The sequence below is a fragment of the Aplysia californica genome, unplaced genomic scaffold (genome assembly GCF_000002075.1).
Source record: "Aplysia californica isolate F4 #8 unplaced genomic scaffold, AplCal3.0 scaffold00088, whole genome shotgun sequence".
In the NCBI taxonomy this organism is placed as follows: domain Eukaryota; kingdom Metazoa; phylum Mollusca; class Gastropoda; order Aplysiida; family Aplysiidae; genus Aplysia; species Aplysia californica.
The window spans coordinates 1,200,356-1,227,321 of record NW_004797358.1 but is presented as its reverse complement, the minus strand read 5'-3'; the positions used below and the strand labels follow the sequence as shown (position 1 = coordinate 1,227,321).

Here is a 26,966-nt window from a genome sequence, read left to right as displayed (position 1 = left end):
CCTCTCTCTCTCATTTGCAACATGTGTGAGCATGTGTCTAGTGTGAGCCACTTTTTTCTTATTGCTCACTCCTCTGTTTCATTTCTCCGTTGTCTGTTTCAATAGTTGATAGATTAGATGACAGAATTAATAAATGAATAAAAGAAAGCTTGGCTTTATTTTACTAACTTAGGAAAGTGGATATTAGCTGAAGATTGATAACTGTGGCATACATACAAGGCATGTGTGCTTTATACCATTTGAAAGAGTTGATTCTGATTATTGAACTTCCCTCTCTTGAACATCTTCTACTTTTTAAATATTTTTTGTATTTCTTCATATTTTTGGGGGGGGATCATACACTATGTACTTGAACACTTTCTATATTTTTTTCAAGCGGACATTTGGAGGGCGCCACTGGTATTTCTTACTTCTTTACTTTCCCTCTTTTGTTTCTGTCTGTCTGTCTTATTTTGTTCCCGGCTTTAGATGGCCATTTTTGTTTCTGTGTGCTTCTCTTTGCTCAAACAAAACAAACTTTTTTTTCAAAAAGCTGTTATTTAGTTTTTCTTACAGAATAGCTAGAATCTGTCTTGTTTTCATCTATACATTTAGCAATGCTTTTTTCAGATTACCTACAAACATTTTTGCCAGCATGTGAGAAACCCTGGAGAAGGCTGCAAAACTTGCAACAACTGTTCACTGTGGACTAATCCAGAGGTAAAGAAAATTGTATATAGTCGGGCACAGGTAACACAAACAGGAAAAACTCGAAATCACTGATGGCTCTTCATCATCATCATCCGGTGCCTTGCCGACTGGCGGGGGCGAACATGGACCTCCACTTCACTCTGTCTTGTGATGCAGCAATGGTGTCTGTTGTTCTTGCTGCTCCTATAGCCATGTTGTCATCTTGTCCAGTATCTTTTCCCTCTGTCTGCCTCTACCTCTCTTTCCATCAAACTTGCCTGTTGTTACAACATTCTCCAATGCTTCTTTCTGCATTGTGTGTCCAAAGAAATTTGCCTGTCGCTTTCTTATATTCGTCATAAGCTGTCTTCTACAATTTGCTTCAATCAAGACTTCTTCATTTGTTTTTCTAGCTGTCCATGGGATATGTAGCATGCGTCTTATGAACCACAACTCTGTTTATTGATTGTCCATGCTTCGCACCCGTATAATAGGATTGGCTGGATGTAACTTTCCAGTACTCTTTTTCTCATTTCCGAAGACAGATGGCTATTCCCTGACTGATATTTCTTATTTAAAATTTTCACTATGTTGCAGATCTTTCAAACAGGTTTGTCAGTCCCCAACGTGTTTGAGCTATTCTATGCCTGACTTGAACATCCACTACATTTATGTATTTACAAAATAATGATATTTTGAATTTGGTTTTCCTCCTTTTTATGTACTTCATGCACACTGCTTGGAAATCAAGGCCAGGGAGGAGTGAGAGTTCATAAAAATTTGATTCTGAGTGAGATTGCAATTTTTCTTGCCCTTCCATAAAAGTGTGTCAGTGTGCACGTTTTTTTTGTGGTGTTTTTTTTCCAATCCTTTTACTTTAAGCCCAGTGTCTGAGCAGAGAAGTGATTGAAAAGCTTTGAAGCAAATCTTTATTGTATCAAGAGGTGTGTCAAAAGCAAATCTTCAAGATTAGGAAGTCAAAGCTGAACTAGATACAAATAAAAACTTGTTATTCTAAATTAGAATAACAAGTCTAAAGGTGTGTGAAGCTCTGGGGAAAGTCACCGAGTTACAGAAAGACGGAAAGAAAAGAGACAAAGACAGTGCCCTGAAGTGATTACCGTAGCTCGTTGTAGAGATTGTGCATAAACTGATGCCTCAGAATTTATACGAATGGTATAATTTTGCCATGAGACCAGCTGCTTCTTTTATGGGTGTGCTGTATTGTGGGTTTTAAAGGAAGATGATCAACCTGTTTATTATGTTTTCTTTAACTTTTGTTTTTTAAAAATAAGGTCCTGAATATAGTGGCACACATCTTATAAACTAATTTGAGCACTGGTTGAATCAGACTGGTCAGTTTAGAATTGAGGTCTTAAGTCTCAAGTCAGCTGTGTGTGTGTGCATAAATCTTATACATACCGTCGAAATTGTCTAAGACAGCCACCCATCGTCGAGGAGAGAAGTGGCCGTCTTACACAGTATCCTTCTAAATGTAATGGGAGAAATATGCAAGGGAGGAAATGTAAAGTTGCCGTTTTACAGATGATTGTCTTTATACGGGTGCTGAGTGTAAATTAGTAATGTGCCTCAATTCAAAATACAGAATTTTCTCCTAGATTAAATGTATGTTGAGCAGAATCATGAAGAGCAAATGAAATATTTATTTTTATTTTTATTGAAACTTTCTTTCTAAAGGCTTTTGCATTTCTTTTTCATTAAGGAAGATGATGAGAGGGCCATTGCAGAGTTACAAAAAGAAGGTCAAGAAAAGAAGAAGACTTTGGGTATGTGTGTTTTGAGTTTATTAAATGAGAAAAATGTTGTGTAAAATTGTGAAACGGTGTAAGTAATGTTGCAAATGTTGTTTTCTGTTTTGCTTGGCCTCACAGTTTTGTTTATAAGCCTTTAGAAATGACCAATGATGCTTTCCTGTCAATTTGTCTTTCAGATTATTACGTAAATGAGCTTTACAAACTCATCTGCCTACAGCACGAATTATTAGTTTAAAAAACGGTCTTTCCAGACGTAACTTGTTTTCCGAATATGTACCAGCTTTACATTTTTCAGTTTATCCACATGATTTGAATTATTGATGTCCAGTTTAATATTAACTAGGTTTAGTTCACAGAGGTTTTAGCGACATATTAACATTTACAATAATAGTAATAGTAATATAGGTTTGGAAATGGTATTTCACACCAAGTGCCATTTGTGTGCAAGCACCTGAATGTGCTTGTGATTATGTGTGTACATGTCTGTTTGTGTTACATCTGTTTGTAGGCCTTGTATGTAGGAGCAAGTGAACCTTTAGCATGATGAAGTTAGCTGTTAAGACAAAATGAAACAAAAAATCATGCCTGTTTGAATGGTATTCCTGCAAAACATATTGAGAACTATCAGTCTTTGTCGTATGTGAAGATGGAGGGAAAACATGGTGAGGAGGTAAAAATATGTTATAGGCACTTCTTCTAGGCCTTCTGCTCGTGGCACTCCTTGGCAACTTCTTCCTCCTGCCCCTACCACAGACAATTATACAATGCCTTATGCTGTCATGTAGCAAAGAACAACTTTTGAAGACCACCTTTTTTCACAACATTGGCAATCTCAGTTCGCCCGCTTGACTTGCTAATGCATTAGAATTACAGTCAAACCTTGTTGTAACCGCATACACCATCACATCCCCCACCCCTTCCCCTTGTACCACCAGCCCCGCTTACCACCAGGTTTTGTCAATGTACACAAAGAATCCCCTATATAAACATAGTATTTTTGCCTTAACACCGCCATCCGCCATCGGTCTCAGATGTACTGTCCTTATACAAATACTGTAAATTTACCCCGTTGTACCGACAGCAAACTGCTCCCTCCCAGTGCATCCCACCTCCCCACTTTTGTCTTGTAGATTTCAGGCAATATGGATAGATCTGCAGTGATGTAGTGTGTCACAAGCGAACACAATATAATGTGTTGAAGGGTACAATTAAAATACAACATAAATTCAAAAGTCAGCATCAAATTTCGCTCCCCGTGTAAGGCGCTGATTATGAAAATGGTATTGTTTTTAAGCCTTCGTCAATATTTTTAAAAAGAAATTTCAATTAAATTTTTAAGTTACCTAAATAAACTTTAAAGAAACCCTGTCATCTTCGCCCCCCGGCAAAATATCTGGCATCGCCAGATATCAGCCCAATAACTTACAGGCTGACGATTTAATTTACTAAAACACTCATGCTCAAGTCCAAGTCAAGTGACAAATCGAAGTGAGATCTTTCATTACTTCATCTGGTAATTGGTAAACAAGTTCATTTGACGTTGGGCAGTCGGTACTACGTTTATTAAACAGAGGACAGGAAAACCTTGTTGTACCGCCAGCCCCACATTACCGCCAAACTTAATTGCTTGTCCCACAGTAGGCAGAATAACGAGGTTTCACTGTATGTTTTAATATATTTATTATCCATAGTGTTGGTATGGGTTTATTAACACTCTTTTCAACACAGGCTGAACCAAGGCTGGGGTAGTAATGGCCGCAAAGTAATGGGAGGGGGTGGTTGGTTGGTACTCCTACTTTCCTATCAAATATCTAGAGCTATCGTCCTGATCTCCCCTAACTTTTTTTGGGGGGTGACCTTATTTAGGCCACATATGGCCTAAATAAGCTAAACCCCCCTCCCTTACCTTATTTGGGCCACAGGTGGCCTAAATAAGCTAAACCCCCCTCCCTTACCTTATTTAGGCCACACCTGTGGCCTGAATAAGCTACCCCTCCCTTACCTTATTTAGGCCACACCTGTGGCCTAAATAAGCTAAACCCCCCTCCCTTACCTTATTTAGGCCACATATATGTAGTCAAAATAACCAAACCAATGTAAAGAATTGTTTTCTTTACAAGTTACATTATTATTTCTTAAAAACTCTTCACATCCATTTTCCTTCACAGCCGTATCGTACATGACATGTGATGTAGAATCAATTTAAGGTCCTTGGAAAGGTGACCAGAAAATAACAAAATTATTTCATGATCTTCACTTGCACTTGCAATTTTTTGGACAAAATTAAAGTCTACCTAATTATATTTTTTTCTCCTCATTTTTCTTCACTATAAATGACAACTGGCATGTATTGTTTTCAGTTATTATCAAGAAAGTGGATAGGCGGACTACGGGGTCTATCTAGCCAAAAGGATAGGTGGACCCCGGGGTCTACCTAACAAAATGTTAGGTTTTAGGATGTGAACCCCGGAGTCAGCGTAGTGAAATAAGTAGATCTAGGTTTAACTAAGGATCGGTGGACCCCGGGGTCAACATAATGAAATAAGTAGATCTAAGTTTATTTTATAATAGGACTGGCGGAGCCCGTGGTCAAAGTAGTGAAATTATAAGTAGATATAGGTTTAATTAAGGATTGGAGGACTACGGGGTCAATGTAGTGAAATCAGTAGATCTAGGTTTAATTAAGGATTGGTGGACCCTGGGGTCAATGTAATGAAATAAGTACATGTAGATCAGATAGATCTAGGTTTAATTTTAAGGATTGGTGGACCCTGGAGTCAACGTAGTGAAATAGGTAGGTTTAAGGTGGACCCCAGGGTCTACCTAACGAAACACTAGTTAGGTTTTAGAATAGGTGGATCCTGCGGTCACCGTAGTAAAATAAGTAGGTTTAATCAAGGTGTCCCGGGGGTCCACAAATCCTTAATTAAACCTTCTTAATCCTCTATGGCCTTGGTGACTCCGGGTTCCACCAATCTTTATTAAAGAAACCTACTTATTTCACTGCGGTGACCCCAGGGTCCACCTGTCCTAAAACCTAGTACCAATCCTTACTTAAACCAAACCTTATTTCACTACAGTGACTCCGGGGTCCACATCCTAAAACCTAGTATTTCGCTATGCAGACCCCGGAGTCCACCTATCCTCTACAGGACTATACTATTATTATCAATTTGCAATTTTCATTGATTAGCATTTTTTTAAAAAATATTGAATCAGAGTGCAGGGGAGACCGAGGCGCCCGGTTGATTCGGTGGTCGGCTTTTGTAGATCTATGCATTTTTTACGGAAATCCGTATTACCTAACCCTATTACTAGATCTATTAGTATTAGTGTTGTGAAAACTTCAACCTCTACAGCTCAGGCGTCAAAAGATGCTGGTAAATAATAATAGATCTACGTCCTGAAGTTTCATAATTTATTTTTATACAGAATAACACAGTACACAGTCAGTAGTTTTTATTTCATCGAGTTATAAAAATGGCCTTCGTATAAAAATTGCCTTGTTTTCAGAAGCAAGTTTTAATAGTTCTAGTTCTACCTAATCGATTTTCATGCGAATTCAACCATTTTGATTATCTTTCTTTTCCTTTTAAAAAGATGTAGATCTAGGCCTGTCGGATGTGGCAGTGCGAATAGCACTGAGTTGTTTAGATCTAGATCTAGATCTAGACCCATCAAAACACGAGGCTTCGTGGCCGATCACAAAAGTCTACGGGGCTTATGGAGGCCGATTCGCCCTGCCGCGAGCACGTTCACTAAACTGCCTACTAGATAGAATCTACTACCAGATATTCTCTACACGATCTTTGCTACTACTACTACTAGGCCTACTAGCCTACATGTACTACTACGAGACAGTACGAGAGAGTGTCACTCAGGCAAAGATAGTGTAACTTTGACTCAGCCACGTAGTGTACACACTTTTTATACCCCAAATTTAACCCGGAAGTTCATTCGGAGGATTTGACCTTTTCACTTGACCAAAGTGTGCCAAAATGGTAGCCTAGCTTTTGCCCCTCCATGAAGGAAAAATCCGGCCCTCATTCAAACCATTGGAATTGAGCAAAATTTTGCGTATTGTGCTTTGTTCTTTACAATATTCATTATGGTTATGATTTATAAGTTGTACACTGAGGCAAAACCATACTAAATGAGAAAGGTGCACCATTATGAAAGTGGAATGAACTCAGTTGCCTGAAAAGGGTAGTTTGAGCATGTGTGGCCTAAATAAGCTAAACCCCCCTCCCTTACCTTATTTAGGCCACAGTGCTAAACCCCCCTCCCTTACCTTATTTAGGCCATATGTGGCCTAAATAAGCACTCCCTTTTTTTTTTGGAGTTTGTTACTCTCTTGTACTTTTAACACCTCTAATCTTTGGCACTTATATGACTTTATTGAGTTGCAAGTGCCGTAAAATTCTTACTAAAACTAAACTAAAGTGATGAATGAGAATGGAGTAAGTAAGATAAACAACAATGCTGTACTGAAAGGAGAACATTTCTGTTAACTTCTAATTCTAAGCAACTTCCGATGCAGGAGGTTGGGAGAGAGGAGGAGGAAGAGTTGTGGGATAAGACAAGAATGAATATGCCATGTATGTAGTTGCATTATTTTTAATCTCTACAGGTCACAATGTTTTGTTTAGTCTTAGTAAGAGTTTTGTGGCACTTGCAACATAAATAGGTCATATAAGTGGGGAAGATTAGAGTCGTCACCAAAGAGTAACAGCATACAAAGTGAGAAGAGATACGGACAATAGATGTTTGACAGGAAATGAGCAAACCACACGAAAGAACCCTCCAAACACCCACAGGTCACAATGAAAATATCCTTTGAATGGTTTATGTCTCCCATTGTCTCTACTAGTTATAGAAAGATCCTCATCATGAACAATTCTTTTTACTCTCTGCAGGGTACAATGAAAAGATTGTTATTGGCATGCCAGATGAAAAGACTGTCAATGACCTGTTGGGGGAAACTGAAGTCAAATCTATTCCAGTTGACTTGGACAATACTGTGCCAGAGAGGAGGCAGATTCTGAATGAAAGAGAAGCACCTCCACAAAATCTACTTCACCAGTGTATAAAAAACCTTCTCCATTTCACCACTAGAGTATTGCCATCTCAATCTTCATAATTGAAGTGAAATTTTTATGCAGGGCATGGTTGTCAGGACAAACGTATGTAAAAATCATCACTGTCGCAAGCAATTCATTTAAGTCAAAATTTTGAGAATTTTCAATTTTTACATCCTCCCAAATCTCAATTCAAAAAATGTATCTTTCAATATCACCAAAATGCGGTTTAACTTTAACGCTAAGGTCAAGGCTTAAAATGTTCTTGCTTTTTGTAATTTCTGATAGGAATTATCACAAAAACTAGTTTTTTTTGGTCTCTGGTATAAAAAGTACTCATACAGAATTAAGTGGATGCTTGCAAAACTGACAAAATACGGCTGGATAATGGTATCACTCACCTGGAACAGACCTTTTCTTGCACAATCATAGATACCCTGATACAGTACATGTTATAGAAGCCGCTTAACTCTTTATCTCCGGCAAGCTGCTCCCAGCAGCTCATGGTCGGAACGGCTGTGCCAGTGAGCCACTGACAGCAGCTCGTCGTATTTCTTTACAACTTTGGCATCAAATTACTTTTGGCAATTGCAGAAAACAGATCTCTTTTACTGGGAATTCGTTCTTTAGATGAAAAACTGTCAAAATAGGTTCACTTGTTTTCATTTGATGATCAATTTAATTACACTTTTAGATTTAGTATTAAAAAAAGGGCCCCGGTGTAGTGGGTTTACCCCCCCTCGGCGATATAGAGTTAATCCAACATCTATGGTGTAGTGATAGCAGTTTCATTGTCGCACGCAGAAGACCCAAGTTCAATTCCTGAGTGGGGAGAAATTCTTATAAAGTACCTCATTGTAGTTTTTTCTCTCTCAACCTGTGTTGGCCCTGACAGGCAGGGTGGAAAGCCTGATTCCTAAATGGTCTAAACTGTGTCGATTGGCGGATAAAAACACCTACATTTATAGAAAAAGAAAAAACAAGCTTCTTTTGGTGTATTGGAAACTGCTTACTTCTGCATTCAAACTCCCTCTTCACATTATGATTTGAGTTAATAAACGTATAGATCTATATGGTTAACACAATTTATTTTTTTTATGTGACCGTAGAAAATTTTCTAGTTCCTATTAAATCTGACATTTTGTATATTATTGTTCGTTGTGTATGAAAAGAATGCTTCTCTATAATAGAAATAAGCATACAATACATATTTGAGAATGTTCATTGAAGTTGTTCACAATTCAAAAAGCATACTGTGTATTCTCAATACAATAGTGTCCGCCTAAACGCACGGTGCTTGGGAGGGCTCCTTAGCGTCTGTTTATACGGAGCATGCGTATACACCCTTGCAAAGGGAGAAAGGCACGCAGTCATCTCATTGCCTTGATCTTCTAGTTACCTCCCTTTGGGAGGGGGGGTCACTTCAAGCCGATAATGTGATCACCCGTGACTGTTTTGTGAAGGATTCCCCAACTGCGGTTAAGAATACAAAGGTGTTGAAATGGGTGGGTGTGTGTGTGTGTGGGGGGGGGGGGGTGTTAAGAAATAGACTCAATGTAATGATATGCATCATAAAATGTCGGGAACAGATAGCGTAGGAGGAAACTGTTGGTGATAGTCATAGAGCGACTGCCCAGCCACGTGGCTTTCCAAGCGACCGCAAATTCATGGACGAGTATTCACGCGTGTTGCGCATCATAGGCCTAGAACTTAAACGTTACATGCAGTCACCCAAACACCAGTCAGAAACCTCTTCTTAAAGATGCATTTCCAGTGACCAATCAAATATTTCAGTCCCCCAACATTTCACCGACCAGTCCTATATCTGTGTACTGTCAGTGGAAAGTTGGGTGTGAAAACGCTGTCCATCACTCTCTTTGTTCGGCATGAGGGGCAGTCTCACCAAATATCCGCTTTTCTAGCAGCTTAACCTGTCAGTGTGTTTCGCGGATCGGAGCGTGCATTTAGAGGGAGTGACCATGCGTTTGTACATCGAAATTATTATATAGAGTAAAAAAAACAGACAGTTGACGAAAGCGTGAGTTTGAGCGGAGAGTACTTTTGCGTGGCGTGCATTTAGGCAGAGAATACTGTATTGTGACTGTGTCATATTAATAATAATTAATTATGCATCAAATTTTGTGTATTACTTTTTTCAAATTATTTGAGCCTGCGTTTCATTCTAAAGTATGTGTTTCCTTTTGAACTTTCAGTTTTCACTACATGGCATTCATCTGTGGTCCAATCTGGCAAACTTTTTTATTTCAGGAGCCCAGAGGAGGTGGCAAAGGAGGTGAGAGGGTGGGGGCAGAAAGTGGAGAAGAAAGCAGACGACAGCAAATTGTTAGAGAGCAGGAAAGGAGGAAAAAGGAGAAAATTTTAGAAAAGAAAATTGGTCGCTATTATTAAGGACAAGCAGAGGTTTCCAGAAATTTATCTTGACCAACCCCTACATCAAAAGTGAGCATTGCCCTACCTACAGGAAAAGTTTGGCTTCATTGGTGTGTATGTTTGGTTATAGAGAAAACTTTCCTTCTCTTTTAAAGAAACTGAACAAGGGGCAAAAACTTTACTTAAGATATTCTCAAAACAGCATTTTTCGGGATAGCCCCCTTGTGCTTAAAAGTTAAAAGCGACCAATTTTCCAAAACTGTGGTGTAACCTCTCGACCACGATAGAGATCATCCAATGAAATTTATAAAACTGATGAATATATTGATAATAAAAAAGTATAAAGAGATATTTTTAAACACTAATAATGTAACCTACACCAACACCCCTATAAAAAATGTTCTATGATTATGGAAGAGCTTGCTCATGCAGATGGCAAAGAAATTACTTTTCTTTTTCAGTACCGGTACCATCTTGCTTTCCACTTACAGACCCAATAAGTGTGCATCTATCAAATTACTATATATATACTAGCTAGCCACATCTTTGTGTCTGAGTTATCATCTTCATCAGTTTGGTGTTATTGCACATAAACTGATCTTATCAGGCCTTGATTTTTCATTATAATAAAAGAAAAACTATCTCACAGAGATATCTGCAGTCACATTGTGCTTCAAAAAACACGAACCTAACATTCCTAACGATAGGAAGAGGTGATGTGTGATCTTTATTAATTATTAAGAGACACCTACTTGCCTTCATCAACTTGATTCAATATTGTATGGTGGAAAAAATTATTACATGTACCAGAAATAGAAACAATCAAGGAGACATTATAACGAAATCGGTTGCAAAAGAAAATCTTTTCTGTGAATATCAGGTATCAAGGGAGACAACGAAAGTTAGACAACTGGGTCAAAATTTAACATGAATTATGCCTCGTATGTCACCTTGTACATTTTGGGTTCACAATACTCGGTATTACTGGCTTGTTTTTGTAGATTTGGATTGATTTCTTTGTTAATCTCTATTGGACCAGCTCTTTTTCCTCGACTTTCGCTTCACCAGGGTCCAGTCTCTACTACAACTTCACCTAGACTAACATTACAGAACACCGGCAGTCTCCCTCTTTCTACCGCCATCTCTGCGGATACGTCAGTGAAAGTGAAAGAAATGTGCAGAAGTACATATATTTAATTGAATCTACCTTCGCAAGCAGGGTAGTTTGAAATCAAAACAATTGTGAGGAAAAATTTGTTTAGTTTTTCAGGACAAGCTGTTCAATAAATCCGAATGCTATTCATGATTTTGAATTTTAGATGTTTGTGTTGTTTGTATCTGTTCCTGGCTGCGTGCATGTGATTTGAATTTTGTAAATTTAAGAAAAAATTTGGAACCTAAAAGTCTGCTCCTTTTTTTATGCATTTTTCACTATGCCAGTGCTAGGACAAGACTGAACTACTTCACAGTAAATCACATTTATGGCACACTATAATTTACTATAGACTTTTGGTTTTAAGCAGCCCACCCAGACTATGTACGATTTGCCTTGGAGAAAGTTTCGCCAACAGTTAACGAACATTTTGTGCTTCCAGCTTTTTCAGCATTTTTGCCCATAATTACAAATCCACAAGAGCCAAAACACATCTGAAAAAGTCAGAGTGTACAAACAAGCAAAAATGTTATCACTGCGGACCGCAGACTTGGCAGAACGGCCCACCAGCCAGTCACTGGGCTGTTTGCTGCCTGCGAGTGACAAATTTTTAGTTTATAAACTTAATGAAAACTACATCCCATCATAAAAAATATCAAATTCAGAACCAGCATTAACATTCAAAATTAACAAAATGACTCGCAGCTGCCTCTTTTTTTTGCTGGATTTCGTAGATGGTGAAAACATTTTTTTAAAATCAGAATCGCATCATAGATACATACATTATTCTCTTATCACAAAGAGGACTGACAACTGTCTGTTTTAGGTCAACATATAACTCCCTTTACAGTTGACCGCAGACCACCGGGAGGCCAAAATTTGCCTTAATTAAGAACTGTCAACTCTAACTGTAAGTGTAATACAGGAGAACTCGGATTCAACAAGGTCGCCGGGCCTGACCTAAAACTTCGTTGAATCTGAGTGTTCGTTATAGCAAACACGAGGTTTTGTGTAGATAATTACAGGCACTGAGCAAGTAATGTATAAAGAGAAGTCACAAGTAGTGCCTGAAGTGCATGCATAATTTTATTATTATCTATGCAAAAAAAAAGACCGATTTGTTCGAATGCACGCCTGTGTCATCTCGATTGTTTACCACAAAGTTGTGTTGCTGTGTAGAGTCCAGCATACGGCAACTTTTGATTCCAGAGACCACCGCACAATTCATTACGTAGATCTACGTCAAGACTAGTTTATTACTGTAATAATGATCAGTTGCGGAGGGAAAAACAAAGACTGAGACGCGTTTGTATCTGCGACGTTCAAGTTCAAAACACGGACCGCTAGTGCCCCCCCCCCCCCCCACCCAAGCAGGCAGCCCATCCGACCCCGACACACGCCAGAGTAGACCCGTGCGCGTCCCAAAAACGCATGTGTTGGTATGAAAAAAGGTCGCATGCAATCGGCTAAGTGAACAATAGCCCAAGATCACGATGCAGGTGCAAGCAATGGATGGTTTCCAGGAATAGATACAGTTCGTTCTGGGAGAAAAATGAGCGAAGCCACGTCTGCGGGGGCTGTTCACCCTGGAAGCGACCTCGTTGAATCCGAGCTCGCTGATACAAGTGCTCGTTGAATCAGGGTTATTTTTATTGATTTTAAAGAAGAAAAAAAATGGGGAATCTATTTCATCTCGTTGAATCCTAGCTCGTTAAATCCGAGTTCCACTGTACCCAGTTATAGCTTGTTCACTTTTGTCTGACCATAGTTAAAACAAGATCAAATGAAATCACTGTTTAATCTTCTTAGATCTTTGCATACAGGTCTTAAAGTTTAAAGTTGCATGACCAACAGATTCTAAAAGCCAATTCATAAAGGTAATTGCAAACTAAGGTTCAGGCACATTTTCTTTCATGATGTAAGCCAAAAGCGGGTAAAAAAAAAGTCATCGGGGATTTACAGCATACACAAAAACGTCAAATAGTTGACACGTTTTCCTCAACACCTCACTCTAACAGATAACGTACGCCTAAGAAGAAACGCGATTCAATCAAGAGACGAGGTGAGTAGTTTTTCAAGACTCACATGGAGCATGTGGAGACATCTGGACAGCTGGGGGATGAAATCAACAAGTTTACACTGAAATGTGGGGGCAGAATGGTGTCGCTGTGTCAAAATGAGCAATTTGTAGGCAAGGTTACACAGTAAGTCACTTATTATAGTTTAGTGATCTTGTGTGAAAGCTTTCAAGCCAAAGAGCGATTTTACAATAGATCTACTGCCCAAAGAGAAAAAAATTTTCATTACTGGATTGTTGTTTTTTTTTTATTTTTGTTTGGTCACTGGCCTGCAGAATGTAAATTAATAAATGAGCTAGAATTTTTTAACACGGACAGACGAAAGTGAACAAGCTATAACATAAAATTCCTGTTGCCAAAGAAGTACCGTGGAATCCTGTTATAACGAGAGAGAGGGGACTGGTGCGAGATATGTGTGAAAGCTGAATTCATGTGTCTTAAGAGATCCAATAATTAATTCAACGGAAATAATATATAGGCCTAATCTATGAGTTTCTAGCATCTGCGTTTGTTGCCATTTTTTTGTCCAAAAGTTGCCACAAAAAAGTCAAAAATTGCCAAAAAAGTTGCCATTAATTTTCAAGCTTTCAACTAGCTGAGCTGTGACGACGTAATATATTGATAAAGGCAACTTAATCTCAAGCACCAGAATATTATTTGTAGACACATAGAGTGTAAAAACGTGAAAAATAAAGGTTTCATACAGAATGAAATCAAAATTAGAACAGCACACAAACAACCGCAAAAGGTAAACAAAATTAGGGCGTGTGTCCACCTATCCGAAGATTGGCCGTTTTAACCCTAAACGTGTTTATTTCAATCAAAAGTACAGGATATTGTATGTAAATTATGGAATCGCACACAAGGGGTCTGCCAGTTTCAGTATTCGGTTTTGGTGGAGACACGCTCTAATACATTTATATATATTTTTCAAATGTAGGAACATCAAATTAAATGACATTACGCTATATAAACACACACACAAATAGAAAGAAAAATTAACAAACCAACAAAGAGGGGAAAATAAAAGACAAACAGCAATATGATAAATAGTATGTTATGTAGCCTACTTATTATTCATCGCATGAAAATAACTATTCATGGACTCCCAAAATTATCAAAATACACGTCTATGTTATGAAGTAGCCCTTTCTTTTTGAAAAATGCCAAAATCGCGGCCGCGACAAACGCAGATGCCAGGAGTTTGGTGTTCTGTTTATTTCTTTTTCTTGATCTTCCCTGATGATGATTTTGTTCAACTGGATCAAAAATCGAATCAGGTTTCTTTCTCAAGCGCAAACCATGCTGACAGCTCGCCGTCAGCTGTGTTGTTCCCCTACATCCTGTGGTGCGTTCCGTCTACTTGCGTACATTGGGTACACACCACACCCTGCCCACGTCACATATTCACTCCATCCATCACAGCATTGTGATCTCTCCATCCCTGCATTGGAGAGGGAGAGGCATGGTAGGACTAGATAATCTAGACTAGGCTGGCCTATCACGCAATATGTCATGCTTGTCTGCACATGCCACACCCTTCCCACTCATTCGTTCCGGCCTTCATTGTTGGCACACATGGGCTCTCCCACTCTTTGTTTCGCTAGATCACAAACAAGTTTCTCAACTGGCGAGGTTTTACAATATATATTATTTTGGCCTATGCACTGTGCAGAGCAGCAGTAATATTCCGCTATAACCGACTGACGTGTTTGATTGAGCTATAGCAGTATTTTATTTACAAAATTAAAGAAGGGGGAAAAAAGCGGGGGTTTTTTTTAGAGTCTTTACAACAGACTTCTCGTTATTTCAGGATTTGTCAAAAGTGAAGTCCATTGTATTTCAAATCCTCATGGATATCACTCCCATTTTTATTCTATGCATTGCAATTTCCTATAACATGAAATCTGCTTAAAACACAAAGAAGTGGCTCTCGTGGCCTAAAGGTTAAGGTGTTCGCCTCTCATTCAAAGGTTCCGGGTTCGAATCCGGGTAGCGACGGAAAAATTTTCTTCTCTAAAATTGTCCCCTTTCACCTCCTTTCCTGCTCTCTGCAATGTTCCTTCATCTGCTTTCGTCCCCACCATCTCCTTTGCCCCCCTCCTCTAGGCTCCTTAGTCTTTCTGCAGCCTTTCTCCTGCTACTCCGTGGCTCCTTCTTACTGTTGTCCACGTTAAAGATCCCTTGGGGGTCTAAATTCAATAAGAGTAGGCTTCGGACGCTATCCGGGCAAAAGTAAAAATTTCCTACTAACTGAAAATGTATATAATAATGTGTCCTGCGCGCTCATGTGACATTATGCAGCTGCGAGCACCGTAAAACTTACAAAATTTTTTTAAATTATTAAAAAACACTAAGAAATTCTGTGGTCCCATGAAGATCACAATTTCAGGGCTTTACTGTATTAAAGTACAAACTAAAACAAACATTAGGAAAGAACCACAGGACTCCAAATTTTCTACCATAACATTTTTATTACATGTTTTTAAATCAATGCTAAAAGTCATAAACAATAATCATCATAGATTCAACATATTTTGGATGAGCTAATGAGTCCAAACACCATTGTGCACATCAAAACATGTACATTCACACATGACAATGAGATACATATACACATTCACACATCAATCAAACGTCTTCCTCTGGCCGCCGCCGCCACCACCACCAAAACTGTTGTTAAATCCTCCACCTCCTCTTCCACCCCGGAAGCCACCTCTTCCACCACTTCCTCTATCAAATCCACCTCGACCTCCACGACCTCTATCGAAACCACCTCGACCTCGGTTGAATCCACCTCTGCCTCCTCGGCCCCGGTCAAATCCGCCTCGCCCTCGACCTCTGTCGAATCCTCCTCGACCACCTGTGTGGAAAAATAACATACACTCTCAACAACAAAAAAATAATTTTGTTCATTTAAGATTGCACTCGTGTGCTTTGAAGTAGTATTTGCAAATGTTTTTGAAGCTTGGAATGAGTGAGTGGAGGGGGAATACGGGATGGGGGGGATAACAAAAATTGAAAGAAAGAAAAAAAAGTATGAGAGTGCAAGTGCAGATGTGTGCCTATGACACTCACAATATTCATGGCTATAGTGCAGTCAACTTAAGCAGATCTACCTCCTTGACAACTTTATAGCCAATGGTCTTTATTACAGTAGACCATTTTTGGGGGAAATATGTTAATATACATCCAGGATAGAAGGAACACTAGTCAAATCATTTAACCTGTGGGTTACTTTACCCTCTTCACTTTAGGCAAAGAAAACCAGGACTAAACTTGGAATAATTATCTCATCTTTCCCTCGTAAAAAGTGAGCACATGGTATGAAAAGATTTGATTCTGTTTACATGTTGAGTAGTTTTACTTTATTTTTTATTCATATGTTAGTATGGGTTATGTCTATAAACACAGGAAGGACGTTTGTTTTTAATACATTTTCCTAAATATCCCAGAGCTGGGTCATAGGGGGACTACACAAGTAGGCCTACGTTCCAACCAGGCGGTTTTAACCGAAGTTCGAACCGCAGCGCAAACCGCCATTCAACGGGTAGGCGCGCCATCCACATCACGAGTGGTTTAACCCCAGCGAGTGTACTGACAATGACGATTTGCTTGCAATTTATGTGCTGCTCGTGGTGAAGAAAAACAAAAACGGAAAATTGTGGGTAAAAGGCTGGCTTCAGAAAAAAAGACCTCTTGAGCCATAGATCTATCAATGCGGGACTTAACACCTTATCCTGATAATTTCAGTATTTTTTTAACAAATGTGTGTGTGTGTGCAAGTGGATTGCGCCAGGTTTGCTTTTCCATTCTGAACCGTCAGTTTGGAAAGCACATACGTAGGGCCTCCGAGACAAGTGTAAGTAAGTGTATGTGTTTCACACCCCTATAAACTCTATTACTAAGATTATTAAAGAGGCAGGACCTCTGAATTTAACATCCGTCTCCGACGGAACCAACCCAAATGAGCTGAGAGCCTTGAAAACTCCACAAAACGACCAGAGATCAAGAACACCTAGACAGATATGAACCATGGTCCTCCACTCGACAACTCAGCAGGATACGAACTGAGCTAAGAAGTGTAATCACTATTATAATAATAACTGCTGCAATCAAATTTTATAAATTGTAAGTTTTTAAGTGCCATCCACGAGAGCACCATAACTTGCTTCAGAATTGATAGAAACAATGAAATACAATGCCAAGCAGGACTGAAATTTGAGTAATCTTTCAATGAATACAGTATAACATGAATAGGTTGAACAAAGAAGACTCGAAATCACGCATCCCTGTCAAACTGTGCCTGCAGCCCCCCCCCCATTGCTTTATCTTTGTAAGATATCCTTCGAACTACCGAGGCTTGTTCCGATGAATTCGAGTTAATCATGTTATACTGTATTTTTTTTCTTTTTTACTATTGACCCCCAGTAGACTGCACTACAGGTATTTACAAAGGGAGGAAATATATTAGAATGAATAGGAATTTTCTTTTTGCACTACAGAATGCACTTATCCACAAAGTTGAGAACAATTTAAGAAAGAATTATTTATCCATACACGCATAAGGTAATGTTTAATTTCACTCATCAAACAACAAGAACCAGTGCATCCAACAGCAGAAGCTGAAAAGTAAAGAAAATTATGTCGGGGGTTCGGGGCCCAAACAATGTCCAATACCTTTTACGTCCATTTTAAAATACATTTCTGTGTGGATTTTACTGGAAAAACGTTGGAAAACAGGGATTAAAAAATGCAACTTTTCAGTTTCCAAGAACTCTACAGCTTAGAAAGTCACCAAACTTTGGTGGCCATTTTCTCACTAATTTTACCTCTGACCCTTAGCAACCCCCACCTCCTTCAATTGTAATTATCCTGACTTCCATTCAAGATAGATAGATAGGTATTTTTTTCATCAAAACCAAGACAGATCAACAGGCTTTAAGTAGCAATGCCAATGAAAATTTAAATTTTCACTTTTGTCCCCCTTTTTTTTGGTACCTAAGAAAGAATTTTCAATTCTAAGAATTATGCTTCTTGAATTTTGAGAATCGGTTCATAAATAAAAAAGTTATGGGGTTGTAAAGTTCGGCAAAATATGGATGACCCACATATAGGAAAATACTCCTAAAAAGTGGACCACGCAGTAGCAGATTCTGTAAGAAAATCGACGATATCTCGGTAACTAATCGGAGTGTTCGAGAGAAACTTGGCTACCCGATGTGTTTTTGAGTGTAGAAATCATTTCTGCAGTCAGATTTACTACCAATTTCGTAGTTATTCTGTTATAATTAAAATTGTGGTGTACATATTACGATTTTGCGAAAAAGGGGTGTAGGGATGAGTCCATTTTATTTATAGCATCGTATCACAACATGGGATCTTTAAGAATATATGTCGGCAGCGTGACTAAATAATTGCAAAGTTTTTTATGATGACTTTAGACCATGCTAACCTTAAAAGATAAGTTAATTCAATCTAGCATGCCGTACAATTAAAAATTCTTTTTCCCAGTTGAGACGCGAACACCCCGAGACGAGATAACCTCGCCTTGGAATACCCCCATTGCGATGTTACAGGGGAATAGAGAGAAAAACAACTGGATGCGCGCGCCCGCCATTGCCCTATTTGAAGTGACCAATGAACGGGCCCGGAATATTCATGCGGGGATTTGTAGGTCACATACATTTGCCACGAGAGTGAGGGGAAAATGGCCGGTCTCCGTGCGAAGCCGCTTTGGATAGGGGGGTAGTCGTGCATTTATGATCGGGTCTAAACAACTACATGACACAGAACGTTCAAATTTGAGCACACTATAGAGGATAGATAGATCTATTACCATCTCGGCGTTGAAATTCAAACTCACTATAGTTTTCGGTGTACACGATACGAAAGTGTTCCCGACACCAAAAGTATAGGTTAATTTATGTGTACGAACTTCAACGTCCACATATCATTAATTAGCCCTATTTTCTGATTGGTTGCCGAGTTTCATTCGGATTGGTTCGGAAATAGAGCAGACCGAGGTTGACAAAGTTAGTCACCTACGCTTCGGCCGGGTCCGCAAAATCGGCCGTAAACGGGGACCAAATTTTCGCCTCGCGGGGAAGTCCGATTGGCATTGCTACTTTAAGATGATACCAATAACACCACATGCCCAAAAATTGACAAGTGCCCGATTCCACCGCATCATGATCCATTTTTTTCTTTCACAAAAGCATAGTTTGATGCTCTTGAACGTGAGAAAAAATTTGATGGGAAAAAAAAAAAAAGAACATCACTGTTCTACTGTATCGCCTCACTAATAAACTGAAAAAGCTTTGAAAAATATAAATTCAATGAAAAGAAACACACCTCTTCCTCCTCCACCTCTTTTGCCAGCTCCCCGTTGACCTGGAGGCTTCGGCAGAAACCTGGCAAGCGGCAGCAACTTGGCAGGGTCAATATAGAACTGTGAACAGATGGATGATGAACTGAAGACATGACCCCCAGACTGCTTTGGGAACTGACAAACAAATTTTCAAAAAAAGCCTTTTTGAAGCTATTTATAACTGGCTATCCTGAATTACGCGAAACTAACTTTTCACATCCAAAAATGCATTCTCAAGACTCATTGCCAATACTGATAACCGACCTTCTGACAGGTGCATTTTTAAAATCAATAACTTAAGGCAACTTTCATTTATATATTCACAAAAATCACCATCAGGTTGCTCACTTTACTGTTACTATTATACTCATACTGCCAAAATACAAAACAACCAAAGAGAAATAGAACAGAAGAAAGTGTAAGACATACCAGAAGCACACTGGAACCATTAACTATTTAAAGGAGTCTTGACTAAAGAAGACAGAAATATCCAACAGAGCAACATATTCTGCAAAATTAATTACTGATGGTTTACAATTCTTGAATTCTCACGAACTTCAAACTCAAACCAAAAGTACATTAGGTTTTAAGTCTTCCAACCTACCTTTGAAGATTTGTCAAAAGATCCAGCTTTCATATTCTCTGACAGTTTCACTGAAAAATACTAGGAAATGGTTAAGGAAAAGTGGTGAACATTTAAAAGAAGATGTGCAGTTAAAATCTTTTTTTTTCTTTTCCAGTTCTACATTTATTTCATCATGGGTGAAAATAGTCAAGATTCAACAGCCTGGTGACCATTACTAGTGTTACTCATCCACTCTATAATTTAAAATGACAACTTGAGTTCATAACCTCATAAAAGATGTGCAAGATGCAAAGTCGCACAGCCAACATCACTAAGTTTTTTTCTTCTATTCGTCAAGTTGAGAAAAGTTAAGGCAGTTTGCAATCACAATACTCGACTAAGAGTAATAAACATACAAATGGCATCATTTGACTTGAAATGAAAATATATACATGGGCCTTGTGTTCATTGACCCAATCGACAAAAAATTCCCTCCCATGTAGAGGCACACACTAAAATTTTATGCTGCGTTATTTATCACCATCAGACTATTACCGGAAAATTTCTGGGTGGTAACGAAAGCGAATCTTGATTCTTCCCGATCGAGCCTCGGTGTCACACATACACTTCCGCCATAGTGGTTCAATTATGTGTCCTCTTCACGATTCATCAACCATACTGTCTAGACAGCTACACTACTAACATTACACAGGCCCTATCCTTTCCAGACTTACCGACCCATCACAAAATTCCCGACTTTTCCCCGACCCATCTCAAAATTCCCGACTTTTTCCCGATTTCTCGACATGGCTTTCTGCCCCCTCCCCATCACCTCCTTTGCCCCCTTGTCTGTCTGGGCTCCAGACTCTTTCTGCAGCCTTTCTACTGCTACTCCTTGGCTCCTTCTTACTGCTGTCTTTCAGCCACACCCTGATCTTCTGGTAGGAAAGATCTACACCTAGCCTTCTCGGACATGGGTGAAAAATCTCGGTGGGCTTGTGTGCAAGTTGAGAATGTTAAAGATCCCTAGGAGTTCTAAAATCGATAAGAGTAGGCTTCGGCGGCCACCTGTGCAAAATTCAAAATTTCCTACCTAATGGAAAAGTTTACTGTGTCCAGCGCGCTCATATGAACCGTATGCAGTTGCGAGCACCATAAAACACTTACCATCCCCCCCCCCCCCAAAAGACATAACCTATTCTACTGCCCTCTGCCTCTATCATATTAGTTCTGCCCTGAAAACAGTGTTGGCAATATTGCCGACCCAGAATCAAAATAAACTACCTTCAAAACATAATGTCTTAGTGATGGAACATATTCACTTTAGGCCAGAGCCCCATCCACACCCATGTGTGCAGTGAGTGCAACAAAAGCTATGACATCACTGCTAATTAACCACAGAAAAGTGTAAAAAGTCTCAATTGATTAGAAAATCTGTCAAACAAATAAAAAAAATAATAAAATACTCCCGCAAAGATTCACTACTGAAAAGCTGGGGAATGAATAAACAATGCACGACTCTCTCACACAAAGGAAGACAACCCTTACTTTTAGCTCGGTCAACAATGACACTTGACGCATAAATATTTACATTCATCTGTTGAGTTTTATGACTTTGTAACTCTGGTGAATGCCACAGTGGTCTGCAGAAAAACAAATACACAGCTCAAACTGACCGACCAATTCCATTCAGGTAAAACCGTACTTCATAAATACCAGAATATAAAATACAAAGGATACAAAGTCTTTGATGGGTCCAAATATCTCGTCCACTTTTCCAATCTGTTTCTTGTTCTCCAGGTAGATAGGGGCGTTAAAGTAGGGAATTTTCTCATTGACACTCTTGCAGACTAGATCCTCCTCACAGGTATGCGTCATATGGCCAATCTCTGGAAGAATTAAGTGAGATTATCACTTCACTGCTAAACTGTCAAGAAATTTGCTTCATGGTTGGTGCATTCAGAAATCATAAGAATATGCACACTATGACTATGAACAAAATTGGAGAAAAAAAATTTTTTAATCCCCTAGAACTTCAAAGTTTACACAGACCCAAAAACACCCCCAAAAAAAATCAAGCTAGATACAATCATATTGTAAAGTATTTATTTCTAAATTTCAAGAGTATTAAGTACCATTAAATGTTTGTGAATGGTTGGTGGGCATGCTCCTTCTTTCCTATCAAACATCTATCAACCTTATCTCTCCACCTTTTCTTTGTATGTCACACTCTTGTAACACCTCTAATGTTTAGCCCTTAATAAGAGACCTAATTGCGTTTCAAGTGCTGCAATACTTACTAAAACTAAACAAAAGTTCCATTTTTGACCTACTCTGAACAGATTCACTTCATTCAATAGGAAAAATTAAAAAACAGTTTAATTTTATAGACCTGTGCCACACAATATTTTGCTAATACCCAAAAAGTTTATCCCATAACCTTGGCTACTGATATGCTAATGTTTCCATAATCTAGACATCAGTGTGCACATCTACATGAGCACAGATTCAATAAAGATTTCAACATTTGTATGACACATTTTCTAAAAGAGTGTTCAGAATCATCAGCGGACTGTTTAAACATGTAAAAAAAAAAGAGTGCAAACATTGTTCCCACAAACACTGGGCAAATTTACTTTAGATGAATCTTAATAAAAACATAAAATATGTTCTTCATACTTACAAATTACAATTAGATTCTGTACAAACCAACAATTTTACATCTGACACAGGAAACCCCAAAAACCTTCAATTGCAAATATCTTTACTTCTATTCAAGACAGATGGGCATTTTTTTCATAACAAGCAAGACAAATGGCCAAGCTTGAATCCAATGACCCCATTTGCTAAAAAATTGACGGAACGCCTGATTCCATTGTGGATCAGTGTGTACTGATAAATAATATGACAATGACAGATTGCTTGGCGGCAGCTAGCTACTGAATGCAATGGCGGGTTATAACACACCAACCTTTGATGACACCTCTAGGTATCCAGCGATTCCACCCTATCGTAGTTCATTTTTATGCTGTTCATTACTAGAACATTAATGAAATAAAGAGAAAAAAAATCACATGATCAAAAACTTCTATCATTTACCCATGACTTCCTCAGGAGGCCCCTGGTCTTGGAATCTGCCATAGCCACCTCGTCCTCCTCCACGACCGCCACCTCTACCACGAAAACCTAAAAGTAATAAATATTTCTTTTAATTTCATCTATTAAACTCAAAGTACAGAACACAAAATACATAAATCAAACGCAGTCCAATTATACTAACATGCACTGGCAAATGCAAAGGAACACAACTGATAACTATAAATTAGCCTTCCTCAATTTCACCATAAAAATAAAATAAATAACCATTCAAAACTCCTATTTAAAAAAAACCCCAGAAATTACAGTTGAACCTGCTTAAACAACCACTTGTCCTGTGCAAAAGGACCACTTCCCTCTTCCTCCCTTGAAAGTTTCATACATATTATAATGACACTTACCAGGCGACCACCTGTTTAACATGACCACTTTTCTCCTTAACAATGGTCTTTGACAAGTTCGACTATATTTCAGATATTTTTTTAATACACAGCTAATTTATGACAAAGGAACAAAATTAAATGGTGACACAATGAAACGGGGAAAAAACCCCGCTACAGCAATTTTTTTGGTAAAGACAAATTTTTAGGACATTTTTCCTGAGAGAACAAGGAGAGGGAAAATATATTCATCATTTTCTAAGGTACAATAATAACATATTTCACTAGACAACAACTATAGAAAAGCTTAGAACGATTGTCAACAAGACAAAACACAAATGAATTATTATTAACATTTAGCTCTGACGTTAGAAAAAAGGTTGGAACCAAAGATATCCATTAAAATGAATAATGTCGTTTGGGAACCTCACCTGTTTACAAGCACACACCCCAGCCCAGAGCATATGTGATACAAATTTCAATAGTAAGATGACTAAACAACACCCAAAAAAGACATGACTCAATGGATTTTACAAGTTCCCATGAAGTCAGACCTTTAAAACAGCTCTCTTTCCACAACACCTATCATTGGATTATAAGCAATAAACAATCTACAGACTAGATCATTGTAGGTACACTGATGAAGCACCAGGATACTGTGAAAACACGACCACAAACATTCAACTCAGAACAGGAAGCTTTGATGGCTTCTGTTTTGCTCTCAAAACAATTGACTCCCACCTTAGTAATTCAACCCATATTTTCACTGAAGGATCAGCCTTCAAGGGAATTATTAATGTAGGCTTAGATTAAGAATAGAGCATCCTGACAAGATGTGTGAAGAACTATTTGGTGCCTGCAGTATCTCTTGTACAAATTATGAGGCAGAGGCCATCGCCATTGAAGCAGTAATCCTCCACCAGACCAACATTTTCATTATAATTAATCCAGACAAAATCAAGGACTCTGTAATCTTCACAGACTGAAAATCACTACTCCAATCTTTGGAACACATGAATTTCAAAAGCCCAGCTTGCCTATCTGTGGCTCAAACAATTAACACTTTCATGCAGACCTATGCCATCAACTTGACTTTACAGTGGATACCTGGCCACAGCAACATCCCTGGAAACGACAGAGCAGACACTCTTGCCGAGAAGGGAGCATCACAAACACAACCTTAAAACCCAGAATCACAACAGACAGTCAAGAACATCGTCAAATGCAACACCAGGGAACATTGGCTGAATGATGGGCATTGGGCAAAACTGGAAGAGTAGTATTTGCACACATGACTGTTCCCAACTCAAAAGATGCACTACATTCCCTGAGTAGAAGTAGAGAGCAAGTCACTATCTTTCGCCTGCGAACACAATACATCCCACAGAATTCCTATATAATAAATACGATCCGCAAGGATACCCCACCTGACTGCCCGTTGTGTGACTGCCAGGATGAAACAGTATTCTGCGGGGAATACTGCATACAGACATATCTCAAAGGCCGCCAAAAATGACTTATATGTGTGCAAGCAATACTATCCGCGAGCACACAACCTCTTTACCTGCCTGCACTTAGCGACATGTGTAGCACCTACCTACCTGGCTCCCCAGATATCAGAAATACTTTATACAGCTACAAAACACAGCTGATAAAAACATAGTAAATCTTTTGCCATATTGACAGGTCGAAGGGCTAGAACTCAGATGGCCGCTGGATCGGAAAAGTAAAGTACAGCTTCTGTTTGACAAGTACATACCTCCACCTCCACCACCTCTACCACGCCAACCTCCTCTACTCATGGCACAGCTGAAATATAGAATACAAGTAACTTTTAGTATTCATAAAATAATAACATAAATAAATACATACTGCAAGTGAATTTTCAAGTTTATTATAAAGAGAAGCAAAATGAGAATGTGATTCATAATTTAGACTTTTAAAAATCAATTAAAATCCTATAACTTTACAACTGGTTACAAACGACAGATGAGATAGGGCTAAAATGAATGATGACCTTCACTTTCTAAAATGTTCTTTCCCTCTTTTCTAAAAATATTTAACGTATAGCTTTTGTGACACATATATAACTCTAACAAGTGTTTTTTAAGCATTCCTATGATTGGGAAAAATGAAAGAAAACTATCAAACTATATTTAAAGCCCTTATAATAATTATTACAACATATGATACACTGTCAGCAACTACGGTACGCCACTCATTACTCTTCTCCCCAATATTCTTTTTTTTTTAAAACCTGTGATATCCAGGTCTCTTCCCATCATTTTCTATCTGTTCAACTTTCTTTTTCTAAAAAAATTCCGATCTACATCTGCCTTTTTTGCCTTCTATTTTTCTGGTGAAAGCAAGATGCTCAAGGCCTTTAAGTGTCCTAGAAACCAAGAACATCATTACTCTCTTCCTTGGTAATTACAGTATAACACAGAAAGCTCGAATTTGTTGGGACCAGCCTTGGCAGTTTGAGAGAAAACCAAAGGGTGAAGGAACCTCTTAAGTTGGCCTGAAAAGGGGAGCCCTGCCCCCCCTCAACTAATAAGTAGTACCGAAAGATACTTCAACCAGTGTGCAATAATTGTGAAGTTGACCCTGTCAATGGACAGTCCCCGACACATGTGGAACTAACACGCCGAAGTCATGTCATGTGATGCGAACTTGCTACTGAAACAGTTTTACAGATGGGCTCTGACTAACTGTGCGTTCACACCAAACACTCTGGCGAGCGACAGTCGTTCTTGGCTTACGACAATGGCTGACCGACAAAATGTACCAACAAACAAATCTCTCATCCCTTATATTATAAAAATTATGCGCTCAGACCAAAGCAACGACAACAACCGCGTGTTAGTCTAATCTGCGCAGTTAAAAACGACTGTTGTTCATCCGAGTGTTTGGTGTGAACGCGCGGTTTCTAGACCTCGGACGAGGCTTGTTCTGAAAATTACAGCTAGAACTACAAATATTATTGATTACGCCCTATTTGTAAGTTGCAATTGTAACAGTTATCAGGCTTTCATCAGAGAATTCTGAGAGCGGGCAAAGATCAAGGAAGTGGTTATTCACACCGGGTGTGCGCATAAGAAATTATTTTATTCGCACAGGGTCGAGCCTACGTTGATTTTCGACCTCGTTTGTCACACCCGGGTATCCCACCTTTTGGCAAAGGCTGTACACACTAGATCTCTAGTATAATATCATACTTATTTCAGTTTTAGGGTAAAAGCATGCACTCATCTCTCTTTCTCTCTCTCTCAAGGCGCAAGGAAAATAAAAAACGAAAAAAAAGAGAGATTTGAGTCGTTATCACACAACTTGAATTCCAGTTTGAGTGGGGGGGGGGGGTTCGAATCGCAGTGCACAATTAGAATTAGATCTATCCGTATCAAAGATATA

The 26,966-nt window shown here is 38.8% G+C and overlaps 2 protein-coding genes across 2 annotated transcripts in view; one reads left to right on the top strand and one right to left on the bottom strand.

Annotated features, from left to right (window-relative positions):
* The window catches only part of LOC101856330 (E3 ubiquitin-protein ligase RNF216), a gene marked incomplete at its 5' end in the record, with an annotated part of 27,129 nt that extends 18,099 nt beyond the window's left edge, over positions 1-9,030 (top strand). Inside the window, 3 exon segments of the mRNA XM_013080477.2 lie at positions 610-699; positions 2,393-2,456; positions 7,361-9,030. Of these exon segments, the coding sequence (XP_012935931.1) occupies positions 610-699; positions 2,393-2,456; positions 7,361-7,584 (378 nt within the window).
* A 6,568-nt stretch (positions 9,031-15,598) lies between these two features.
* On the bottom strand, positions 15,599-25,364 carry LOC101850321 (H/ACA ribonucleoprotein complex subunit 1; the record flags this gene model as incomplete). Its single annotated transcript, XM_005094724.2, is given in 6 exon segments — positions 15,599-16,007; positions 19,499-19,595; positions 20,119-20,178; positions 21,820-21,968; positions 23,179-23,265; positions 25,315-25,364. Coding segments are annotated over 6 exon segments (672 nt in total). The 3' UTR covers positions 15,599-15,771.
* Positions 25,365-26,966: the final 1,602 nt, after the last annotated feature.